The sequence below is a fragment of the Odocoileus virginianus genome, chromosome 1 (genome assembly GCF_023699985.2).
Source record: "Odocoileus virginianus isolate 20LAN1187 ecotype Illinois chromosome 1, Ovbor_1.2, whole genome shotgun sequence".
In the NCBI taxonomy this organism is placed as follows: domain Eukaryota; kingdom Metazoa; phylum Chordata; class Mammalia; order Artiodactyla; family Cervidae; genus Odocoileus; species Odocoileus virginianus.
Window position 1 is genome coordinate 67374129 of NC_069674.1, and position 23969 is coordinate 67398097.

Consider the following 23969-nt stretch of genomic DNA (forward strand, 5'->3'; position numbering starts at 1 on the left):
AAAAATGTGATCTTAAACAAAAATAAAAATAAAAAATGTGATCTTAAAAAAAAAAGCATATGATATGAAGCTGTATTACTATATCATTATTCCTACCAAGTTCTAGGACTTCCCCAGTGGCTCAGCAGTAAAGAATCCACTTGCAATGCAAGAGATGCAGATTTGATCCCTGGGTGGGGAAGATCCCTTGGAGGAGGGCACAGAAACCCACTCCCCTATTCTTGCCAGGAAAAACCCATGGGCAGAGGAGCCTGGCAAAGAGTCAGATAGGACTGAAGTGACTGAGCATGCACCAATTTCTAACTTCAAAAGGAGAGTAGGTAGTGTGTGCTTTTGCTAAAGAGCCAGCTTACTGCTGATTGTATATAAAATTAAACATGGATTAAAGACTTAAATATGAGAATTAAAACTTTAGGAAAAAAATTTGTCACATTGAATTAGGAGGTGTTTCTCCACTTTGGCACTACTAACATTTTGGACTGGATAATTTTTTGTTTGTGGGGGTGAGGGGAGGCTGTCCTGTGTATTGTAGGATATTTAGCAGCATCTCTGGTCTCTGCCCACTGCATGCTGATAGCATTGTCCCAGTTGGAACAATCAAAAATGTCTCCAGACATTACCAAACATCCCTTGGTGGAGGAGGTGGGGGTTCACACCGGGTTGAAAATCAACGGATAAAGCAAATATTTCTTAGGACACAAAATGTGTGAACCATAAAAGAAAAAATGATAAGTTGAACTTAATCAGAATTAAAATCTTCTCCTCTTTGAAATACATTAATAAGAAAATGAAAAAGTAATCCATAGACTGGGAGAAAATATTTGTAAACTACATACCTGATAAAGGATTTGTATCCAGAATATATAAGTAACTCGTAAATAAGAGTAAAAAGGTAGCCCAAATTAAAAATGAATGGAAGATATGAAAAGAAGCTTCTCAAAAAAAAAAAAAGGAGAATAAACACATGATAAGATGCTCAACATCATTAGGGAAATGAAAATAAATATAACATTGAAGTACTACTTCATACCCATTTGAATGGCTAAAATTAAAAAGATTGATTATAACAAAAACTACATGTTGTATGATTCCACTTTGTGGCATTCTAGAAGGGGCAAAATTTCATGATGGAAAAGAGATCTGTTATCCAGGATGGAGTACGGAAGGAGGAAAGGACTAATTACAGAGCAATATGGAAGAATTTTTTCTGCAAATTACTATTAAAATATTCTGTCTTGATTTTGTGATGGTTCAGTTTGGTTCAGTCGCTTAGTCATGTCTGACTCTTTGCGACTCCATGGACTGCAGCATTCCAAGCTTCACTGTCCTTCACCAACGTCCAGAGCTTGCTCAAACTCATGTCCATTGAGTCGGTGATGCCATCCAACCATCTCGTCCTCTGTCATCCCCTTCTCCTCCTGCCTTCAATCTTTCCCAGCATCAGGGTCTTTTCTGACGACTCAGCCCTTCACACCAGGTGGCCAAATAATTGGAAGTGGTGGTGATGGTTCTGTGGTTGTGTACATTTGGCAAAGCTCACTGAACTGTAAACTTGCAACAGATACATTTTATTGTATACAAATGGTTCCTCAAGAAAGCTGACTTAAAATGGATGGGAGACTGCCCAATGCTGAGGTTTTTAGTATACAGCAGTTGAGGAACAGCTTGACAGAAGCCCATCCAGGGACTTTCCAGCTTCCCTGTCTCTCTGTAAATGTTAGCTTTTATCCACTAAGGCCTGGTGAAGCAAGCAGAGACATTGTCAAGACAGGAAGACCACAAGGAGACATCAAGACGATACCTACCACCAGTGCGCCTGCCTTCAGTCCAGGGTCATATGGAACTCTAAAGCTTTGGGGGAGATTCAAATTCTGCAGGATTTCAAGCTTTTGCTTTAGTTGGAAAATAACTGTAATTGTCAAAAGCACACAAGAGTTATATGAGTTTAAGAAAGTACCAATGTCACCTATAACATTTCCTGAAGTCACACATATTCACAATATTCTATAAGTTTGGTAAGGTGAAGAATAGGAGAAAAGGGAGTAGGTTTCTGTTCTTGAGGAACTAACCTTTCAGGGTGACAGGCTTACTGAGAGCAACAAACTATGCACACACATTACAAGAGAGGACAGAAATATCTGAATATATATATGGCATACCCAGACAGGTACAGAAGGATGCTTTATGAATAATGCTAGGGAATTACTGTAGTTTTCTTTCCAACATGTGAAACTTTAAACTGCCATCTGATTTAGGAAGCATATCTGAAGACCATAATAAATGGAATTTGGTTAGGGTTTGGTAAATTCTTTTCAAAAGAGGAAGTTAGATTGTATGGAAATAACATGACAGCCTCAAAATTCTAAAGGCAAATATAGAAATGGAAAATTACTGCCTGGGTAACAGACTGAAGGTTGGTACAAATTGTCCCCTTTCTTTCTTACAATAAAGGTAAGATTATTATCACCATTATTTTTAGGAGAGAGCATTATAGGTATATTGAAAAAGAATCAAAGGGGAAAATGGAAAATCAAAATATTCAAAAGCTTAAAATTGGTTGAGTATGTTAGTGAGGGTCCATTATGAGCTATAATGCTGAATCTAGGTATACAAGCATAAGAGATAATTCCTAGCTCAAGGCTCATACAGCTCAATAGACCAGAAAAATGTTAATAGCTTTAATTTAATGTAGTCTCAACCAAAACCATTGGGAATATAGATAAAGAGTGATTCATTTAGAATTTCTTAGAGATAAGACAACACTGGAACACAAAGGAGGTGATATATATATTTTATAAGAAACACATATATAAATAAATATATATACATCTTGCAGCATATGATGTATACATATACATATATATTAAAAAATTGAAAAAATTCTCAATACATTACTTTGGAAGAGTGAAGATTTGAAAATTATATGCATGTTTTGAAAGATGGGGCACAAAGGGTAAATATTTGGAAATAACTAATCTTTGTGTGTGTGTACATGCACAGTTGCTCTTTAAAAATACATCTTACATTTTCATAATGCAGTTTTAATTTTTCAAAGAGTTTAACATCTATTATCAGACATTCGTCATTAGAATGTAAATGTAATTTCAAAACTTATTAACTTGTAAAGGGAGAACTTGAAATTTGCTTACTGAAGAAAGATGGAAAATTAAAAAATGTATTCTTGGCTACCGTGAGGAAGGTGCGACTTGCCTTCCAGAAGGAAGAAGGATCCAGGGATGGTATATGGAGAGAAAGGCATTTGGAAAGAGCACCGAGAAAATCGAGCCACCCGTACCTTGGGAGCTGACGTCATACTTTTCGGCAGAGAGTGATTTAATGTCCATGGTGACCTTTTGTAACATGTCGATTACTTGGACTTGTTGAGTGAAGTCCCGTAGCATGGCCGTGCCGCAGCCCCTCAGGTAGGCCTCCAGGATCACTGCAAACCTCTGCTGATAGTGTCTTGACTGGGCAATCTCACTTCTCAAGAACCAAAACAAGAAGTGACCAATTCTTTTGTTCTGAGGGTGGAAACAAGAAGGTTAAAATGATTATGACTAATGCTCCAGATCTATCAGTCAATTCTCGATAACCTTTTAAATGCCATGCTCTTATCAAAATGGAAGTACTTACTCTTAAACCACGCTTCAGCAGAAATCTGGCAAGGGCACTGTCATGGTATGGTTCAAATTTCACAGCCTAAGGAAAGAACACATTGGCATTTGTAGGACTGCATTCTCCATTGGTTAATCAGGAAACAGGAAATGCAGAAAAATTGGTCTCTGCCTTAGCGGGTTTGTGTGGATAGGAGGATGAGACTCTGACCAGTCACTTAAGTTCAGCCCTTTCTCTTCAGGGACACTTGGGGCCAGAGTGAACCACTTGCTTAAGGACCAGGATTAGAAGCCAGAACTCTTGACTCACAATAATGTGCTCTTGATAACTTAAAAAATGAAGAGGTGAGGGCTTTTGTTTCCATAAAGGGCTTACCTGATTTTTACTGGAAGGATAGAAGAGAAAGATGGAGACAAAACTATAAAAGTGGAAGGAAAGAAAGGTTGTTGGGAAGAAAATACACAGTGGGGATACTGTACACTTGGGGAGAAAAATATCTGTTAGATATGAAGATCCTAAAAATTGTGTAGCTCCTCTTCTGCTCAAGATATACGCTTGGCATCTCACTAGCAAGTCACTGAACGGCCACCCAGGTTCTTAAAGCAACAGAGTAATCATTACTCCCTTCTACAATTCAGAGTATACAGGTTTTTTGCCTGAAAATCTCTCATTTTACCTGCTTCCTCAAGTTCAGCAGTGTTTAGTAGTTTTCATATCACTTGGCTAATATGGAGATATTTACATAGGTGGCAGCCCTATGGCTGAAAAAAAAAACAACAAATTAAAAGTAAAAAAAAAAAAAAAAAAAAATAGGGCCCAGGTGGGTGATTGCCCCAAACTCTGCCCCTACCCCGTATTCCATCTGCTTCCCCAGGGCAACCTGGGCAATTAAAAATAAAATGTAGGGGCTTCCGTGATGGTCTAGTGGTTAAGACTCTGTGCTTCCAATTCAGAGGTCACGGGTTCATCCTTAGTGGGGGAACTAAGATCCTACATGCCACTTGGCAAAAAAAAAACAAAAAAACACCTGAAAAATAATTAAATTCTAGTGGGTGCATGGATATTTATTACATCATTTTCTGTACTTTTCTGCATGTCTGCAATAGATCATAATTTTAAATGCAGTAAGACTAACAAATACTGTTTGATTATTAGAGGTGCATATATAAAGTTACAGGATAGATGGGATATATAAGCATAAAGAGAAGTTTAAAATTAAATATCTCAGGAGTATTTCCTTTATAAATAGATATGGTCTATCCTTTTCCCTAAGAAACAGGAGAAATTTCCATTCACTTTATGTTTTAGGGCCTGGGAACTTTTGGGTATAATTTCTAATCCTTACTTTGGTTTTCCAGTTTGGAAATGATCAATACTGACTTGATAATATTTCAATTATCCCCATGCTTTCAAAGATGACATACGCTCAAATTGGTGCCACTAGATCTTAGTTCTGAGAATGTGGTTATTTAGCCACCAGTAGTCACGTCAGAAATGTTACTAAGTTTTTAACCCAAACGTGAGTCTTTTTGACCTTCTTTGTGTTTCACTTCTGTAAAGATGATGCAGGTCTCAACCAGGAGACCATTTTAATCAGGAATGAATGAGTCATTTGGCCACATCTGCAAATGACTACTCTTCTTCAAATTTAGGACCACAAACTCAATGTTAATATCACTGACCTCTTTTATTTACACGTTTCTAAGAAGAATACTATTCATTTCCCGATCCTACAAAGTTCACTTGTGAAAATGACAATGTAAAATAATTCAAGTCCCAATGATGGACTTGGGACTTGAAACAGATCCCTTGCAAATTTGCCTCATATTCTTTTTGTTATGGAGAGCTCGAAAACTGAGGATACTTCAATTTTTATTAAATTCTCATTAGTGTTTAGGCTAGCCTCTGAACTCATGGGCAGAGAAAAACTGGTTATATTTGATTAGATAAAGACAAAGGCCAACTTTGTTTCAAGTATCTGAGTAATGGAAGGTGAAGATTAAAGTTCAGACTATCCAAAATTTGCATCAGAAAACTCCAGAAACTGCCTATAAATATAGATAATGATTAGACAGTTTGGTGTCCAACAGTTAGCTTGACAAACATCACCTACTCAGAACTGTCCTTGGCGTCTTCAATCTAAATTAAGTGTCCTCAGGACCCCTGACTATTTTCTCATAACATTCTATAGCTTCTCCTCAAAGCGTTTGTCACAATATGTTATTCAGTATCTGCCTGTATGTATACTCATTTGATGTCTGTCTCCATGAACTACAGACTACACTAGGGCAGAGTCCAGCTGTGTTTTGATCACTGCTCTACATCCAGCAACCAGAAAAGGGGAAGGACTCGGTCTGAATTGTTGAATTAATGAATGAACACATCTGCTCTGTAAAATAGAATTCTCTTCCAATTCCTTTCTTCCCTTTTCCTTGTCAAGCAGCACAATACACTATGAGAATGTCTATAGTGAGCAAGAGAACCGGTCTTCCTTTATTTAACTTCCTAAGGAAACCTTTGACAAATGATTTAGTCTCTCTGGACACAGGGAAAAGCATATGAAGAAGAGTAGAAACAGAGTACCAGACCTGTCTAAAGAGAGGGGCTTTCAAGGTCCCATCCAGAATTGAGATGTTACTCTACGAATTGTGACAAACATGATCAGAGGGCATGACCTTTTCTCTCTAGGACATACTATCCTGCATACATGCAGATATCGGGAAGCAATGAAAAGAGCAGAACTGTTGTCGGACCTCTGGGTTTGAATTTGTCTTTCAAAATATGTGACCTTGGGCACATTACTTAACCTCTCAGTGCCTCAGTTTCCTTATATATAAAATGCAAATATTAACTGGACTGCTATCAACATTGTTGGGAGAGTTAAGTGTGATAATACATGAAAAATACATAGATCACTTGGAGCCTTGGCATAAGGGAGCATTCAATAAGTCAAGTCTATCATCAACAGAGTAAACTCTCATTCCCACTGGGCCAGTTCTCCTATAAAAAGTGGAATTATTCATGTCATCAAAATGCTGGTCAGAAAGCCCTCAAAGACAGAAAAAAATAAAAGGGAACGTTTACTACTAAAGTAGATTTGCTTTGACTGATAATTGACTCTTTGGACAAGGTACATCGGAAGATGGCTTAATATGGCGCCTGTCTGCACATGCAGATAAATTCCTTGAGATGCGTGCCTCCCCTACCTGGACCAGTTGGAGCAGGTAATGCAGAACGTCATCATCTTCCAAGCTCTCCAGTTTCTGAACTGCAATGGCTCTTACGTTTTCATCCGAAAAGTTGCAGTCTAGGAGTTGCATCGTTAATCCAACATCCAAAGCACTTTGATCCCAGACCTCCCTTCTGGCTAACAATTGATATGTTTTGGCCACAATTTCTTGCTGTCCCCATTTCACTGAGCTAAAGAGCTTAGGGTATGCTTTGGGATCCTTAAGGCTTTCATATCTGAAATGCCAAAGCAATTCTTTGTCTTCTGCAGTGAGAGGGTTAAGTGGATCAGTGGCTATGATGGCCTCCAGTTGCTTCCGAAGTTGGTTGGGCATTTCTGCTCGTACCCGGTCCCCTTCCGGGTCAGGGGTGGGCTGATGCTTAGGCAAGGCTATGGGGTGACAGTAATTGTCCAGGAGAATGGAGATGGACATTGAGTTTTCCTTGTCGGGGTTGGTGGCAGATGTGAGCTTGTCCGCATTGAAGCTCCCTTGGTCTTCCCCCTTCCCAGATAGCTGCCACATGTGGAGCACGTACTCACCACGGCGCAGGAGGAATCGGTGGTCGATGAGCAGCAGGTTCACGTAGTAGAGAAGCTGAGCTTTGCCTCTGGACTCGGGACTGGGAGTCTCTGCAGAGGCCTTACCAGACAGAACCGGCGCTTTGCCACAGTAGATCTGGAGGTTGAGCAGAGCCCCTTTGGGTAAGTCTTTGATCTTGATACTGAACTCAAGCCATACATTCCAGAGCACCTCCTCCGTGAAGGGTTTGGGGCTGGTTCTTCTTTGGCAAAGGACTTGCTGCCCATACTGGATGTTTGCCTCCACAAAAACCGTGAGATCTGCATTCCGGGGCAGGACGGGGATGTCGATGCCCCTGATCTTGACCCTGAACTTGCGGTCACAGTCCCACAGGGACACAGTGAACACGCTCTCGTGGTCCTTTCCATGGATGGTCAGCTGCTCATGGTAGCCGGTGACGCCAGTGCAGTCATCCACCAGCGGCCACTCTTCCTTCCTCACCTCGTCCAGGGCTGGGTCCGGCGGAGTGTCAAGCACCAGGTGAATCTCTTCACCATTCTTAAGGCACTGCCGCACCCATTGGAAGTTTTTGATGGGCGTCTCGCCCACGAGGTACTCATCACGGCCGCAGACACGCAGCACGAAGTCCTCTTCATTCTGGCTCTCGGGGATATCCATCAGGGACTTTTTCTTGGCCATTTTGGTAAAGAAGCTCTGGAGGATGGTGCCCGGGGTGTCATCAGCCGAGACCTTGATGGTCTGGCTGGTGGTGCTACGGTGGATGATGATGAAGATGCAGTTGTTGGTGATCTTCTTCAGCAGGTGCTCAGGGAGCGGCTTGGACGTCACCCAGGGGTGCATGGCGTAGAGCGTGGGGTCGCGGCCAGCCACCTCGGCCATGCGCGGGGTGACCAGGCGGCGGCGTGTGAACTCCAGCTCGTCATCATGCACATTGCTGACATCTGTGACGTCGTAGCCAATGAGGGCCGTGAGCTGGCGCTGGAAGGCCAGCGTCTCCTCCGAGGGCGCGTGCCGCTGCACCAGGTGGATCTGCCCGGGGCTCCGGTGCAGCACCTTCCAGTAGCGCAGGCAGTCCAGGGTCTGCACCACCTGGTACTTGTCATAGATCTCGTACCACTGCCCCTTCTTCTGGTAGAGCAGGAGGAAGTGGTCGGGGCCCAGCCGGTGGTAGAAGTCGGCGGCCACGCTGGTCTCCAGCACGCGCAGCCACACCTGGGCCTTCATCTGCTCCACGTTGCCGTGGCCGGCCACATGCAGCAGCGCCGTTTCGGGGGTCTCGGTGTTGCGTCGGCTGGTGGGCAGCACGAACTCGATGGGGATGAGCTCCATGGAGGACAGGCTGGCCGCCGTGCTGCGCGGCTTCAGCCTCCGGCGCCTGCGGCAGGTGTCCTCTCTCAGCACCACAGGCTCTTTATGGTTCTCCAGCTCCATGCCCTACGTGACCTGGGAGCAGAGAGAAGAACAGAAGGCTCTTCAGAGGGAAGGCGCTTGCCTTTTATGGCGGCCCGTGAGCTGGCAAAGAGAAGGTGTAGACGAATGACAGGGACCTGCGCAGGAGGTTTGGAATAGGGGCCCAGGAATCCTGGCCCCACCACTTAGAAACTGGGGGAGGAGCTGCTTAAATAATCTCTGAGCCTGTTTCCTATCCATCAACTGGGGTTAGCAATACTTCAGAGGGTAGACAGGAGCATTAAATAAGGTAATAACTTGATGAATGTGGGCCATGGGTAGATGGGGACTCACCAATTATTCTACTTCTGTTATGTTTGAAATTTTAATTTAAAAAAAGAGAGAAGTAAAGCACTGATCTAGCATGCTGTCTGATGAACTCTAATGGCTCTAAGTGGTAATTGTTTTTAGCAATTGAAACGCATGGATGAGTCAAATAGTCCAACTAGAGCCTCAAGTCCTAGTTTACAAGGTGCCATGTGAGATGCTGAAACAACTCCCTTTGAAAGCAGGCCTTTGGTTTATTTCCTCTGTGTTCTGTCTCACGTGTCTCCTGGGGGACTCAAGACACCTTATCCAAGTTGCCTTATGATCCCTTTTCAAACTGTCTGGATCAGGTATCTATGCCCTCATCAACTTCCTGTCCATTTTTTTTTCCCTCTTCATTTTCTCCTTTCTAGCGAGGAGAGATAGTCATTTCATTGTAAAACTCGAAAAGATCAGAATTGGTGAAGCTCCTCTCAAGAACACTTGCAGACACTTGTAACTGTGAATCATGAGCTGTGTAAGTATCTTGGCTGTCATTGCTCCATTAGGGCAGTATCTCAGGGGAGGCCCCAGGCTGTCCTCTCCAAATATGAACTTTCAGATAGTGTTACCTTTGTACCAATTCATCTCATCTGCCTCTGGAGAACCTACAGGCTGGACAGAAGGACCTGCTTTGGGACCCCTATTGACTATTTAACTTCTTTTTGCTCTAATATTGTCATCTCTATAACTAGAATTCATCGATATATTCTCAATAATTTATCCACTATTTCCACAAATAGTTAATAAGGACCTACTTTCACAAAGCATTTAAGTATAAATGTTACTTATTGCAGTGTGAAACTCTTCAAATAATAATCGAAATGCTTAAAATATTAAAATTTAAATATGAATAAGGTATTTTGATTATACTATTTAGTAGTATCCTTTAATATTTTGATTCTTATTCTAAAAATCAATTAGTGAAACAAAAATTAACGTTTAATATAATATTATTTTTAAAGGACTAATCTTAGTGAAAGATGTAAGTGATTACTTATTTCCTTAAGAAACAGTGGAGCATTTGATATACACCAAAAAGAAGAGTTTGATTAAAAGGCAAGAAAGGCAAGTTTCATTAGATCCCAACTTCTGTTCAAATCTTGACTTAAATTTACTTTTAAAGTCAACAGTCCCTCTCTCAACATATTATGAAGTTACACTTACAAAATACATGAAACAAACTGTCCCAAAGAACTGTCTCTTGCAGCTTAAGCCCTTCACTATTTGGTCTTTTGCTACTTTACAGAATACAAAGAAGAGAACTGTAAGCTGCCAATACTGGCACTAAATTGAAATAAAACAGATCCAAATTTAGGCAACATGCAAATACACAGCAATCACTTCTCCCTTCACGACATCAAACACACTTACAAGACATGAGGTGCAGAAGAAAACTGGCTGACTAAATACTCACTGCTCTCCTTCATGGTTGAGGCTGTGGAGCTTTCTCCTTTTATGAGACAGAGACGTTAAAAACAGTGTTTAGCACGCTAATCGCGAATCGTGCATTTGTAAGAACTTGAAGGCTGGCCGGCCCTCCCTCTTCCTCCCAAACAAAAACAAAAAAGGACTGATGCACCTGCAAAGCTATTGCCGGAACCCTGTGGATATCCACACACACGGGTTGGACCAGACGATGAAACAGACAGTCAGTGGCAGCATCATCAGAACGACAGCAGCTCCAGATAAAAATATTCTGGCCGAGAAGGAAGTGTCACTATTCCAAGTCAGACCCAACAAAGGGCAAAAAATAGAAGGAAGCAATACCTGATAAAGCAGCAGAGGCGACGACGTTGAAGGATCATTTGTTTAATTTCTAAAAGCAAAACAAATTCAAACGTACCCAGTGTGCTTCTGAACGCTTCCGCTTTTCTGGGTCTCCCTTCACATCCAGATGCAGAGGAAGTGTTGCAGTTACCAGGAAGGAAGTTTTAACCAAGTTGATTATACGTGTGATTGCTCATTTTAAAAGTGTAAGAAATGCATTTCCTGTTAAAGCACACACAGAGAGCTAAGCATGAAAGTGTATGTATTTTTACTCTACTTCTTTTTTTTTTTAAAATTTCGAGAGTGCACACCAATTATTATAAAATGACATAGATTCAAACCAAATATGCATTCATGAGACACACACATGTGAACTATTTTTCTAGTTAGTTCTCAGTGGAGAGAAAGGCCTCCTAGCTACAGTAGCAGAGAACCAGCCTGGTGGGAAGATTTTAAAGAGCCAAAGGAAACCCATTAGTCCTGCAAAGCCCATTCAATGAATTTTCCCTCATGGAAATGCAAATGACCCCTTGTTCACACCCTGTAACTGAGGGATGAGGGAAGAGAAACCTAGTGATCCAGAGGACTGGTTATCAAGCTGAACATTTTCAAAGACAAGGTCTGGAAGTTCATTTCCTTAGGTTGGTGAGACAGTTTTCTATTTTTCAAAACATTTAGGCTCCAAAATATCACTGGCTCAGACTGAAAGTACATTGTGTATGTGTGCATGTGTGTGTGTGTGTTGGGGGTGGAGACTTCTTGTGAGCAGTGATTGACTGCAGACAAAATAGGTTCTTGGTGCCACCGGATTGGGAGCTGAGTCCTGCCCCAACAGCGAGAAGGTCTCTGGGAGGGGGCTCCTGATTCCCAGGGGAGTGGAGAACCCATGGAAAAGCCCTCCTCAGTCACTTATACAGAAGCTCTGTATATTCCAGTAACCCCAGTTCCTTCTAGATCCTGAAACAGTGGCCCTTCTCCTCCATTCCAGGGTTTCCTGTACCAGAGTTCATCCTTCAACCTAGGCTCTCATGGACTCACTGAGGCCCAGGGACAACAGGTAAACATAGCCTTGGCCTCACAGGTTCCTTAGAGATGGATAATTAAGAGTTTCTTTCAATTACTCTGAGAGATAAATCATTGTCTAATCTGTCTCCTTTCACCACAGGCCTCTTGGATCTTAGCTTTCTATAAACAGTGCTGTAATAGTTGACATCAACAGCTAAGCCATTAACTCAAGGGCTGCCTCTCAAATATTTAGAGGGATCTTATCAGCTTTCCAAAGTGTATTCCTATAAAGGAATACTCCTATAGGAGCCTGGTGGCTTTTGAAGCTTCTAAGTTAGCCTTCTTGGTTGGTTTGAGGGAGACACCAAGGAGTCACCCCACAGGAGCTGGCCAAGCTGTGATTTACCTAGAATGTGTGGAGGGGTAGGTGGGGGGAGTAGGAGTGACAGTTTGGGGCTGGTAGGGCTGACCACAGAGGGACCATAAGCTTGGCCAACTCTGTTCCGCAGATCATTCAACAGACAGAGGAGACTAAGTCCTGACAACCTGACACCACACACACACACACAATCATACATTATTTCAGAAATGCTAGACTACATTTTGAATCTTCTTGCTTCTGTAGGAACTACTCAGCTAAGTCCAATTATGCAAATATTGTCTGTTCTATGACTAAACTTGCAAATACCTCAGGCTTTTTTAGTGGTTTGAGATTAAGAACCCTGCTCTTCCCCAAGTCCTAATATAGCCCCTAAAATTTGACTATATGTAGTCATTGTTTCAGGGGAGAAATAATGGCCAGTGTCTACTTCCTGCACACAGAGGAATTCTTTACTAGTTGTATCCCCAGATTTTTCAGGGTAGACCCCCCCTTGGTCTCACTATCCTATTTTATTAATATGTTTTTCTATTTTCTTCTTTTTTGCCCTTCTGTGAATCTCCATACATCCAGCACTATGTTTTCCATAGAGTAGACACACACTATATTGTGATGGAAAAAATATAATCAAATAGTCTGACCTTATTATCATTCAACATTATGGGAACCACAAGATCAAGCAGATTAGAAAGTAAGAACACAGTAAGATGTGCCAATGGTCAATAAATAGATGAAGAATGAATTATTTGCTTTGAGGAAGGTTCCTTAAGACAGGCTTTAGACATATCATTTGTAGCCTAGAGAGAAAAGATATACAGATGAAAAAACTGCAATGTTATAGTATAGGCCAAGTGGTTTGTATTTTATGTTCCTTCCATAATACAAAAGTTTACTGGAGGAGGTCACTATGAGTGGGATTTCAAACATTTCAAATATGCAAGGGGAGGTGCAGGATATAAGGCAAGAGGAATCAGAGGGGGAAGTCTTTAAGCCAAAAAGTATTTCGGGAACAGTGAACTGATCAGTTCTCTGACCTGGAGGATTTGTGAAAGGCAGCAATGGGAGATATGGAAAAGACATGGGAAGATAGGCCTGTGGTTCCCAAACTTCTTTCATGTCTCAGCACATGTACATTGTAGTGGTATTTGTATGGTACATTGGGTATAGTGGACTAAATGTTTGTGTTCCCTTCCACTGCTAATTCATCTACTGAAATCCTAACCCCCAATGTGATAGTATCAGGAGGTGGGGCCTTTGGGGGATAATTAGGTCATGAGGGTGGTACCCTTATGAATGGAATTTGTGCCCTTATAAAGGGGACTCCAAAGAATTCTCTTGCTATTTTTCTGCCCTGTGAGGACACAATGAGAAGATAGCAGTCTGCAGACCAAAAGAGGACCCTCACTAGACCCTGACCATGCAACTACCCTCATCTCAAGCACCTAACCTTCAGAACTATGAGAAATAAATTTGTTGTTTATGGCTGCCCCATCTATGATATTTTGTTATAGCAGCCAGAACTGGCTGTGACGTGGGGATAAGGGAAGAGGTTCTTCAATGCATGAGACATTGTCTGTATTCCCCAGGGACCTTTGAGGCACACTGATTGGGAAGCTGTTATTGGTTATTGTTCCTGGATAGGCTAGCTCTCTGACTCAGATGTGTGCGTGTCTCTCAACCTGACAAAGCACTGGAATCCATCTATTCATATTTTTGTAGATCAACCTCAGATGGTTTATATAATGATATAATCAATTTAAAATCATTTAAATCTCATCTAATAATTTACTTCACCTTCATACTTAGCTTTGTTGTCTAGGTACAAATGCTAATCTTTTAAAAAATTTATTTTAAAAACTGTCATACAGTTTTTAACAGAGAAGGCAATGGCACCCCACTCCGGTACTCTTGCCTGGAAAATCCCATGGATGGAGGAGCCTGGTAGGCTGCGGTCCATGGGGTCGCTAAGAGTCAGACACGACTGAGCAACTTCACTTTGACTTTTCACTTTCATGCATTGGAGAAGGAAATGGCAACCCACTCCAGTGTTCTTGCCTGGAGAATCCCAGGGATGGGGGAGCCTGGTGGGCTGCCGTCTATGGGGTCTCACAGAGTCAGACAGGACTGAAGTGACTTAGTGGCAGCGGCAGCAGCAGCCGCAGCAGCAGCATACAGTTTTTAAAGGTTATACTCTATTTGCAGTTATTATAAAATATTGGCTAAATTCCCCATATTGTACAATATATCCTTGTAGCCTGTCTTGCACTCAATAGTTTGTATCACCCACTCCCCCACCTCTGTACCCCTACCTACCCCCACTGGTAACCAGAAGTTGTTCTCTATATCTGTAAATTTTCTTCTTTTTTGTTATATGTACTAGTTTATTGTATTTTTAGAGTCCACATATAAATGATACTATACAGTGTTTGTCTTTCTCTGTCTGAATTAATAAATGCCAATCTTTATGAAGCTTCTTGGTCTGAATCTGCTAAAAGAGAAGCATCTTGGTAATGTCGAAGCACTAGCAATCATGAGACCTGGGTTTATTCCCACTTATTCTCTAGGCCTAATCTATGCTAATACATCTCTCTCAGTTTCCTAATCTACCAAAGAGATAGCAGCCATTCTACTGATAGGAAGTCTTTATACGTTTTCAATGAAACATACACTTATATAACTATACTATGCAAGATATGTAAGACATTGTGTTGGATGCTATAGAGGACAGGCAATTCCAGATGTCACACACCAATACAACGCACAAAGGAAGAGAAGACAGTGGGCTTGTGTGTGTCTTTTGCAGAGAGGAAAATTTTCCCAGAAGCCTTCCTTCCTGTCTGTTGGCCCATCTCTCCCTCAGCCAATCATGGGGAAGGGGATAGAATTGCATGTGTGATTTAAGGTAATCCCGCTGGATTCCTGGCTGGTAGAGAAGGGTGGACATCAGAACAAGATGTGAAGGCTCTGACGTGTTGGGGAGGATAACAGAAGAGTTTGTAGCAGCCTTGAATGTCAGCATGCCATGTGGGTAGAGGGGAATCATTCCAGGATCTGAGAAAAAAAGCCACAGAAAATCAGTCACAGTCAACACAACCCCAAGGATCCACAAGGGGATCCAGACAAGGATCCAGGGGTCTGTGGGGACCTTCCATTCTTATTATCAGAAATTGACCATTGAGGTCAGTTTTCTCAATTTTCTTGTTCAGCTCATCTTAGCAGATATCGTTTAGTCAGCCCTCTGCAAATTTCCAGAAAAGATTTTTCTGTAAATTGAGTTTTAAAAGTCCAAATTCCTTAGTGTAATATGTCAGACCCTTTATAATCTATCCCTTATTGTCTATGATTGTCCTAACCATTTTCTGTAAGGAACTTGAGCATCCCTGGAATTTGGTACCTGCTCAGGTCCTAAACCAATGCCCTGAGGATACCCACAGAGCACTGGATGCAGTTTGCATAACCTCCTCTGGGAGGGCTTTCTAGAATAGGATTAGGAAAATTTGTCTCCAAGGCAATCCTTTCAATATCACAGTAATCCAAGTCTATGCCCCAACCACTAATGCTGAAGAAGCTGAACAGTTCTATGAGAACCTACAAGACCTTCTAGAACTAACATCAAAAAAGAAGTCCTTTTCATCATAGAGAACTAGATAGCAAAAGTAGGAAGTCAAGAGATACCTGGAGTAACAGGCAAGTGTGGCCTTGAAGTACAAAATGAAGCAGGGGAAATGCTAACAGAGTTTTGCCAAGAGAAGGCACTGGCCATAGCTAACACCCTCTTCCAACAACACAAGAGATGACTCTGCACATGAATATCACCAGATGGTCAACACCGAAATCAGACTGGTTATATTCTTTGCAGCCGAGGAAGGAGGAGCTCTATACAGTCAGCAAGAACAAGACCGGGAGCTGACTGTGGCTCAGATCAAGAACTCCTTATTGCAAAATTCAGACTTAAATTGAATAAAGTGGGGAAAACCACTAGACCATTGAGGTATGACCTAAATCAAATCCCTTATAATTATACAGTGGAAGTGTCAAATAGATTCAAGGGATTAGATCTGATAGACAGAGTGCCTGAAGAACTATGGACAGAGGTTCATGACATTGCACAGGAGGCAGGGATCAAGACCATCCCCAAGAAAAAGAAATGCAAAAAGACAAAATGATTGTCTGAGGAGGCCTTACAAACAGCTGTGAAAAGGAGAGATATGCCCATCTGAATGCAGAGTTCCAAAGAATAGCAAGGAGAGATAAGAAAGCCTTCCTCAGTGATCAATACAAAGTGGATGAAAACAATAGAATGGGAAAGACTAGAGAGCGCTTCAAAAAAATTAGAGCTACCAAGGGAACATTTCATGCAAAGATGGAAACAATAAAGGACAGAAATAGTATGGACCTAACAGAAGCAGAAGATATTAAGAAGAGGAGGCAAGAATATAAAGAACTATACAAAAAAGATCTTAATGACCCAGATAACCACAATGGTGTGATCACTCACCTAGAGCCAGACATCCTGGAGTCTGAAGTCAAGTGGGCCTTAGGAAGTATCCCTATGAACAAAGATAGGGCAGGTGATGGAATTCAAATCCTAAAAGATGATGCTGTTAAAGTGCTGCACTCAATATGCCAGCAAATTTGAAAAACTCAGCAGTGGTCACAGGACTGGAAAAGATCAGGTTTCATTCTAATATCAAAGAAAGTTCAAACTACCACACAATTTCACTCATTTCACATGCTAGCAAAGTAATGCTCCTAATTCTCCAAGCAAGGCTTCAATAGTACATGAACAAAGAACTTTCAAATGTTCAAGCTGGATTTAGGAAAGGAAGAGGAACCAGAGATCAAATTGCCAACATCTGTTGGATCATAGCAAAAGTAAGAGAATTCCAGAAAAACGTCTACTGCTTCATTGACTAGGTCTTCCCTGGTGGCTCAGATGGTAAAGCATCTGCCTGTAATGAAGGAGACCTGGATTCAATCCCTGGCTCAGGAAGATCTCCTGGAGAAGGAAATGGCAACCACTCCAGTACTCTTGTCTGGAAAATTCCGTAGATGGAGGAGCCTGGTAGGTTACGGTCCATGGGGTTGCAAAGAGTCGGATATGACTAAGCAATTTCACTGCTATGCTGCTTCATTGACTATGCCAAAGCCTTTGACCGTGTGGATCACAACAAACTGTGGAAAATTCTTCAAGAGATGGAAATACCAGACCACCTGACCTGCCTCCTGAGAAATCTGTATGCAGGTCAAGAAGCAACAGTTAGGACTGGACGTGGAACAATAGACTGGTTCCAAATTGGGAAAATAGTACATCAAGGCTATATAGTGTCACCCTGCTTATTTAACTTATATGCAGAGTACATCATGCAAAATACCAGGCTGGGGAAAGCACAAGCTGAAATCAAGATTGCCAGGAGAAATATTAATAACCTCAGATATGCAGATGACACCACCCTTACGGCAGAAAACAAAGAGGAACTAAAGAGCCTCTTGATGAAAGTGAAAGAGGAGAGTGAAAAAGCTGGCGTAAAACTCAACATTCAAAGAACTAAGATCATGGTATCCAGTCCCATCACTTCATGACAAATAGATGGGGAAAACAATGGAAACAGCGTGGGGCTTTATTTTCTTGGGCTCCAAAATCACTGCAGATGGTGACTGCAGCCGTGAAATTTAAAGACACTGATCCTTGGAAGAAAACTTCTGACAAACCTAGACAGCATTTTAAAAAGCAGAGACATTACTTTGCCAACAAAGGTCCATCTAGTCAAGGCTATGACTTTTCCGGTAGTCATGTATGGATGTGAGAGTTGGGCCATAAAGAAAGCTGAGTATGGAAGAATTGATGATCTTGAACTGTGGAGTTGGACAACCCTCTTGAGAGTCCCTTGGACGGCAAGGAGATCCAACCAGTCCATCCTAAAGGAGATCAGTCCTGGGTGTTCATTGGAAGGACTGATGCTGAAGCTGAAACTCCAATACTTTGGCCACCTGATGCGAAGAACTGACTCCTTGGAAAAGACCCTGATGCTGGGAAAGATTGAAGGCGGGAGGAGAAGGGGATGACAGAGGATGAGATGGTTGGATGGCATCACTGACTCGATTAACATGAGTTTGAGCAGGCTCCAGGAGTTGGTGATGGACAGGGAAGCCTGGCATGCTTCAGTCCATGGAGTCGCAAAGAGTGGGAAACAACTGAGTGACTGAACTGACAGGCTGACTGAGGAAAGCTTTCCTCCATTAGGGATCACCACAAAAGTAACAGTAGTATCACCACCACCAAGAACAAATTCTTCCATGTCACTTTCCAGGTGTCTTACATTATTCTAAACAGTTTAATTGTTGTTATTGTTCAGTTGCCTGTCAATGCAGGAAACACAGGAGATGTGGGTTTGATCCTTGGGTTGGGAAGATCCCCTAGAGTAGAAATGTCAATCCACTCCAGTATTCTGCCGTGAAAAATCCCATGGACAGCCTGGTGGGCTAAAGTCCAAAGGGTCGTAAAGAGTCAGACATGACTGAGTGACTAAGCAGAAGTACTTTAATATATTCATTCATTTAATTCTCACAACGTCCCAAGGAGATGCCTCTGAGGAGAAGGGTATTACTACTATCCCCTCTAGGCTGTCTCCTCCATGAGTCTGAGTTCTTAGGGACAGTGAATGCTCTGTTTATCTCTGAATTCCTCAGGACCTAACACAGTGCTTGGCAAAGCAAGGGCCTCAGTTAAGTGTGGAATGGGTCATTTGTATGAACTATCTATTTTTTGAAAGTCAGTGGATTCCCTTGCATTTAAAGGAAGCAACAGGAATATTGGATGCTACCCCAAAGCCTCCCAGAGCAACCAAATCCCAGGCATCCCCTCCATTGCAGGAACCGCCTAACCCAAAGCCCTGCAGTCTACCGCCTCTTAAAACCTCAGCACAGAAATCTTCAGAGGATAGTGGTGTGTAGAGATAATGATGTGTGTAGGTCTTGGGACGGACCCCATTTTGACATTTATTTTCACGAACGACAATGCTCACGAGGCTCTTTATAGCCCCTCTGGCTGATCCAACGTATTAGTTCTCTTTGTTGTTCCCTTATTAACAGTGAACAGAAACATAAGACCGAAAACTGCCTGTACATCCTTGTGAGCAAGAAATCGTCCCATATAATGGATATGAGACCCATCCCTGGGACCGTGCCTTCCAGATTACCTGAAGACCATCAAGTATTTGTATCTGTCTACCTATACCTCTGTCTAGTCATCTACCTATCTCCATCTACCTCTTATACACATTCCATGATCCCGACGGAAACAAAGTTGTTTGTAATAAAGACAGAGTGAAGTTTCCAAGCCAAAGATAGATCCTGCACTCCTGAGATTTTTCCTGTTCAGGGGCAGAGCAGAGTGTCCTGGGAGAGAGGAAGACTTAGTGGACCAGCTTGAATGGAACCTGCTCTCAGAGCCCTGGTCCTGAGACCCCAGAAGTGACAAAGTACAATAGAAGCTGGTGCTGAGGCCATTACCCTAGAGGTTGTTCCTTCCCAAGCCCAGGCTTCTGGCTAGAGTATGGCAGGAATCACACCTCACTGGAAGGAAGCACAGAGGATGCTCTGCCTTTCAGGTGTAGAGGAGGGGCCCAGGGGCACAGGCTAGGAGTGGGAAAGGGTTGAGGGGCACTCGGCCTGAGCCAGGTTTTCCCAGGCTGGGGTTCAGTGCGTGCATTTCCTTGCTCTGTACCTGGTAGGAATCCTTGTCACCTCCAAAGCTTGGGCCGCCTTTGCTGCAGTCACCCATGATGTGGGTTTGTTCAGTACCTTGAGAATTTTCGGCAGATGGGAAGCCCTGAGGGGTGTATCTCAGTGAGTCTGTGAGTTCCCCTGGGCTGTCCCCTCCTCTCCCTGCCTGCCAGTGCTGGGTTTCTCCTTTTCTTTTCAAGTAGATTCCCGGTCACCCCTCCCCTCTCTCCTTCCTTCCTTTTCTTTTAAAATAGTATTTACTGACTCGAGGGGGAGGGGCTTCTGCGCTGCTGGTAATGGTCTGTTTTCTGAGGAGGTGCTGGCTATATGGTAAGCCCCGTTTGTGAACAGTCGCCATGCTGTCCATTCAATAGTCCCTTTTCTGTGTGTGTGTGTGTTGTATGCCAATGAAAGTTCAAAAAATAATATTTACCTAAAATTATTTTTACTTGAAAATGTCTCAAATTTAAGCAACTTCCCCTATTTTCTTAAATGTTTTTTTGTTTGTTTGTTTCTTCCCCCGCCCCATATTCTCGTAGACTCTTATCTCCAGCTGAATCTTGATATTTCAGTTGGAGGCCAGTGCTGAACCGTCATGTCTGCCCCTCACAAGCAGTGACCTCTGCCCAAATGCTCCATCTTTGTATAGGAGGGCCATCAGGCTGGGCAGAATGCCATAAAGGAAGCATACTTTCATGTGGACTAATTTGGAAGAAAAGGGGTCTCTGATCCAAGCTGCTGTGTGGAATTCTACTTAAATCTTCATTGACTTGTGCATTCATTACCATTTATTCATGAGTTCATCTAACATTTATTATCGAATACCATCTGGGTACTGGACGTGGATCCTTGTCTGCAAGGTGCTTGCAGCCTATCAAGCAGAGAAGATGTCTGCTTGTGCCCATCACAGCAGGGACATGACTTGGACCCTCAGTCACACAGGGAAAGAATGGGAGTTCAGAGCGCGAGGCAGTCTTTTCCAACCGAGCCTTCCAGAAGGATGGCCTCAATCGGGGTGGCAGGTAGAACAGGTAGGGCTCACAGGCAAAGATGGGGGAAAGAGCAGTCTAGCAGAAGGAATAATATATAGCAGTTAAAGCCCAGAAGAGTGAAATTTCCTTAAGTAGTCCGGAAAGGGAGAAGAGGCCGAGAGAGGGTGGGAGGTGACCAAGTCATGGTATTCCTGCCGGGACACTGGCAAGAAGCATTCTGGAGGAGTGCTTGAGCCTCTGGGAAGAGCCAAACTGAACAGGGTGGGTGGGAGTAGGGGCAGATTAGAGTACAACTTTAGGACCCCCTAGGCTTTCTTATTTTGATTGACAGCTTTATTAAAGGTTACTTTGCAAACCACCCTGTTCAGGTTTAACCTTTCACATGGTTCTCTAAGGCAAATGCAACAGTCTTGATGTATTCACTAAGGTATGCTGTGTCCTAATTAACACAGGGAAGCCTGGAGTGCTGCAGTCCCTGGGCTCGCAAAGAGTCAGACACACTGAGCAACGGAACTGAAATGAAGTGTCCTAATTGCTGTAGCAAAATCTCAGTGGTTTCTCTCTTTCTCACGTCATAGCCCCAAGCTGGTTGGGTGGGGGAGGTGACATTCTAAGCATTCACTTAGGACACAGCTACTCCTAATTAGTGTTTCTGCTTTCCTCTTGGGTCTTGAGTCCTCCATTGGGTCTGAGAAGGGCTCACATCTCATGTGCCCATATTTCGCTGGGCAGAAGTCTGTCACATGACCCACCTCACACCAAGAGTGGCTGGGAAATATAGCCTATCCTTGTGCCCGGGGAGGTTGGGGATGGGGTGGGAGAAGTTTGGCCAAGACAACATTACATTGCAATGACATATTAGAGAGGATAGGACTTGATGAGCATGATAAAAAACTTCAATGCTATCGTGTGTCTAATTGCATGGGTTACACATTATTTCTGTCATGAGATGCGTGGAATATGGCCCGTCAGCCTTAGGCAGGCATTGATGTTGGGATTACATCTCTTTTCTAGGTTGTGTGGTTGGCGATAACTGAAGACCTTTACAAAACCAGAAACTGGCAGTTCTCCCTCTTGCTGTCTCCAAATTCCTCTATAATAATTCAGTTCCTCCTTTACTTACTGGGAAATTCTCTTGTAATCACACAGGGCAGCAGTTACACAGAAGAGAAAAGAGAAAGATGAATAGATTGCTAAAGGAATTATATTAGCTGACTTTGTCATTGTTGAGGACAACCAAAAAATTCACGTTTGAAGTATTTTGTCCATTTATCCTACTACCCCATCACTGTTAAAGCTTATTTCTCATAATAAAAGTTTATTTGTATAAACTTCAGAAGGAAAATTATTTTTTAATAAAAGTTTATATGTATCATTAACAGGGTAGGGGATTGGTGGAAGGTCTGGGTCATGTAGTGATTTGAAGAGCAGGCTGACAGAGGCTCTGCCATTTCCAACACGGGGCTTTTAGGTGGCCTCAGGCATCAACATCCAGCCAGGAGATGAGTGCATCAGATGGTGCAGGACATATGTGTGGGTTGGACCTGAAAGTGGTAAAGGTCATTTCCATCTACATTTCTTTGATCAGAACTCAGTCATGTAACCACACCTAGTGCAGGGGTCTGAGAAAGACAGGCTCTGTAGCAACTGAGCAGCTCTCTCCTATGTGGTGTAAGGAGAATCATCAGTCTGGTGAGCGAGTTGTCTCTGCCACAGTTGGGGCTACCAACTTCTCTTTAAACTTGCATAGAGCACCCTGGGTCTGCCAAAAGGAGATGTACTAGGGATGCTGGTTTTAAGAAGCAACGGAGACCTTGCATAAATGCAGTGGTTCTAAAAGACCGAAATGCTTTGTTGTTGGACTGACAATATAAGTTTATTGAATTGATACTATGAATTCCAAACAGGGGGATAGATAAAGTCAACTGTTATGTGGTGCAAAAGTCCAAAGAAGGTAAAATGCAAAATCAGATATGATCGTCATTAGGGCTGGTGACAAACACTCCAGCCGGATGGTAAGATGATACTCTCCACCCACTTTGAAGTTAGGATAATCACTGATTTGCTTTGACCAATGAAATGTGGGCAAGAGTGTGTCATAAGTTACCATATTTCCTTCCTTGTGCTGTGGAGAACTTGGAAGGACATGTTGAGATGAAACCTTGTCAACTCGGCCCCTGAAAGACTGAGATGAGCAGAACTCCCCTGGTTACTTGTGATGAGCGTGTGTATGGTGGGTCAAGCTGCTGAAATCTTGAAGTGATTTGTAACTGCAGTCAAACCCGGTAGGTTCTGACTATTACATCAGGTAAAGGTTCTTCTTGAAAAAAGTAGGCTGACATAAGATTTCGAATCAGATTTTAAAAGTTAAACTTTACTTTATGGGATTGGAAATCTAAAGTTGCTTTGGGTGGAAGATTTTGCTGATATCAACTTTAAGTGACATAAATCAATCATATTTTTTTCATTAAAATACAATATTCAATTTGAAAATGCTTCAAAAGCGATGTTATAAAATTCATTATTATATAAAATATCAAAGAGCAAACATTTTATCTAATGTTTAAGGTACACAGTTATAGATAGATACTTGCTAATTTCTTTTTCCAGCTGTTTTAAAGTAAGATAATTATCAGGGTTTAGATGTAGATTTTAGTAAAAGATCACACGTAATTCTTTTCTGTCTTTTTTCATGCTACTGTTCCTCTTTCCCCTCAGAGATTTTGTGTGGCTTTTCTTAGAACCTCCTCCTTTTCAATGGTAATTGAAATAACTAGAATTAATACCAAAAGATCTTTTTCTTCTTTTGCTTCCTCAGTTCTGCTTTGAAAATTCTATGATTACCATATTTAAATTGCCATATCAGTCTATTTGCCACCAATGCCAAGATTTACCATGGATGCCTTATATCCTCTGCCCCAACATGCCTCATGATGAACAAAGATGATGATGATACTA

General features: G+C 42.3%; 1 protein-coding gene and 1 long non-coding RNA gene across 11 annotated transcripts in view; one reads left to right on the plus strand and one right to left on the minus strand.

The window, feature by feature from the left end:
• The window catches only part of PIK3CG (phosphatidylinositol-4,5-bisphosphate 3-kinase catalytic subunit gamma), a 74549-nt gene extending 63481 nt beyond the window's left edge, over positions 1-11068 (minus strand). For 5 of the 10 annotated variants that reach the window (XM_070469246.1, XM_070469244.1, XM_070469222.1 and 2 more), the window contains exons 1-5: positions 10558-10897; positions 6822-8828; positions 3634-3699; positions 3296-3521; positions 1806-1909 (exon numbers count right to left, since the gene is read on the minus strand). In XM_070469246.1, coding sequence (XP_070325347.1) covers positions 1806-1909; positions 3296-3521; positions 3634-3699; positions 6822-8816 — 2391 coding nt within the window. In that variant the 5' untranslated portion in view covers positions 8817-8828; positions 10558-10897. The other 5 variants (XM_070469232.1, XM_070469236.1, XM_070469224.1 and 2 more) reach the window with 5 other exon arrangements.
• The window catches only part of LOC110134549 (uncharacterized), a 39461-nt gene continuing 23878 nt past the window's right edge, over positions 8387-23969 (plus strand). The window contains exons 1-3 of the long non-coding RNA XR_011488277.1: positions 8387-8477; positions 9515-9618; positions 11899-11967. This is a non-coding gene — a long non-coding RNA (uncharacterized lncRNA). The remainder of the gene's footprint in view (positions 8478-9514; positions 9619-11898; positions 11968-23969) is intronic.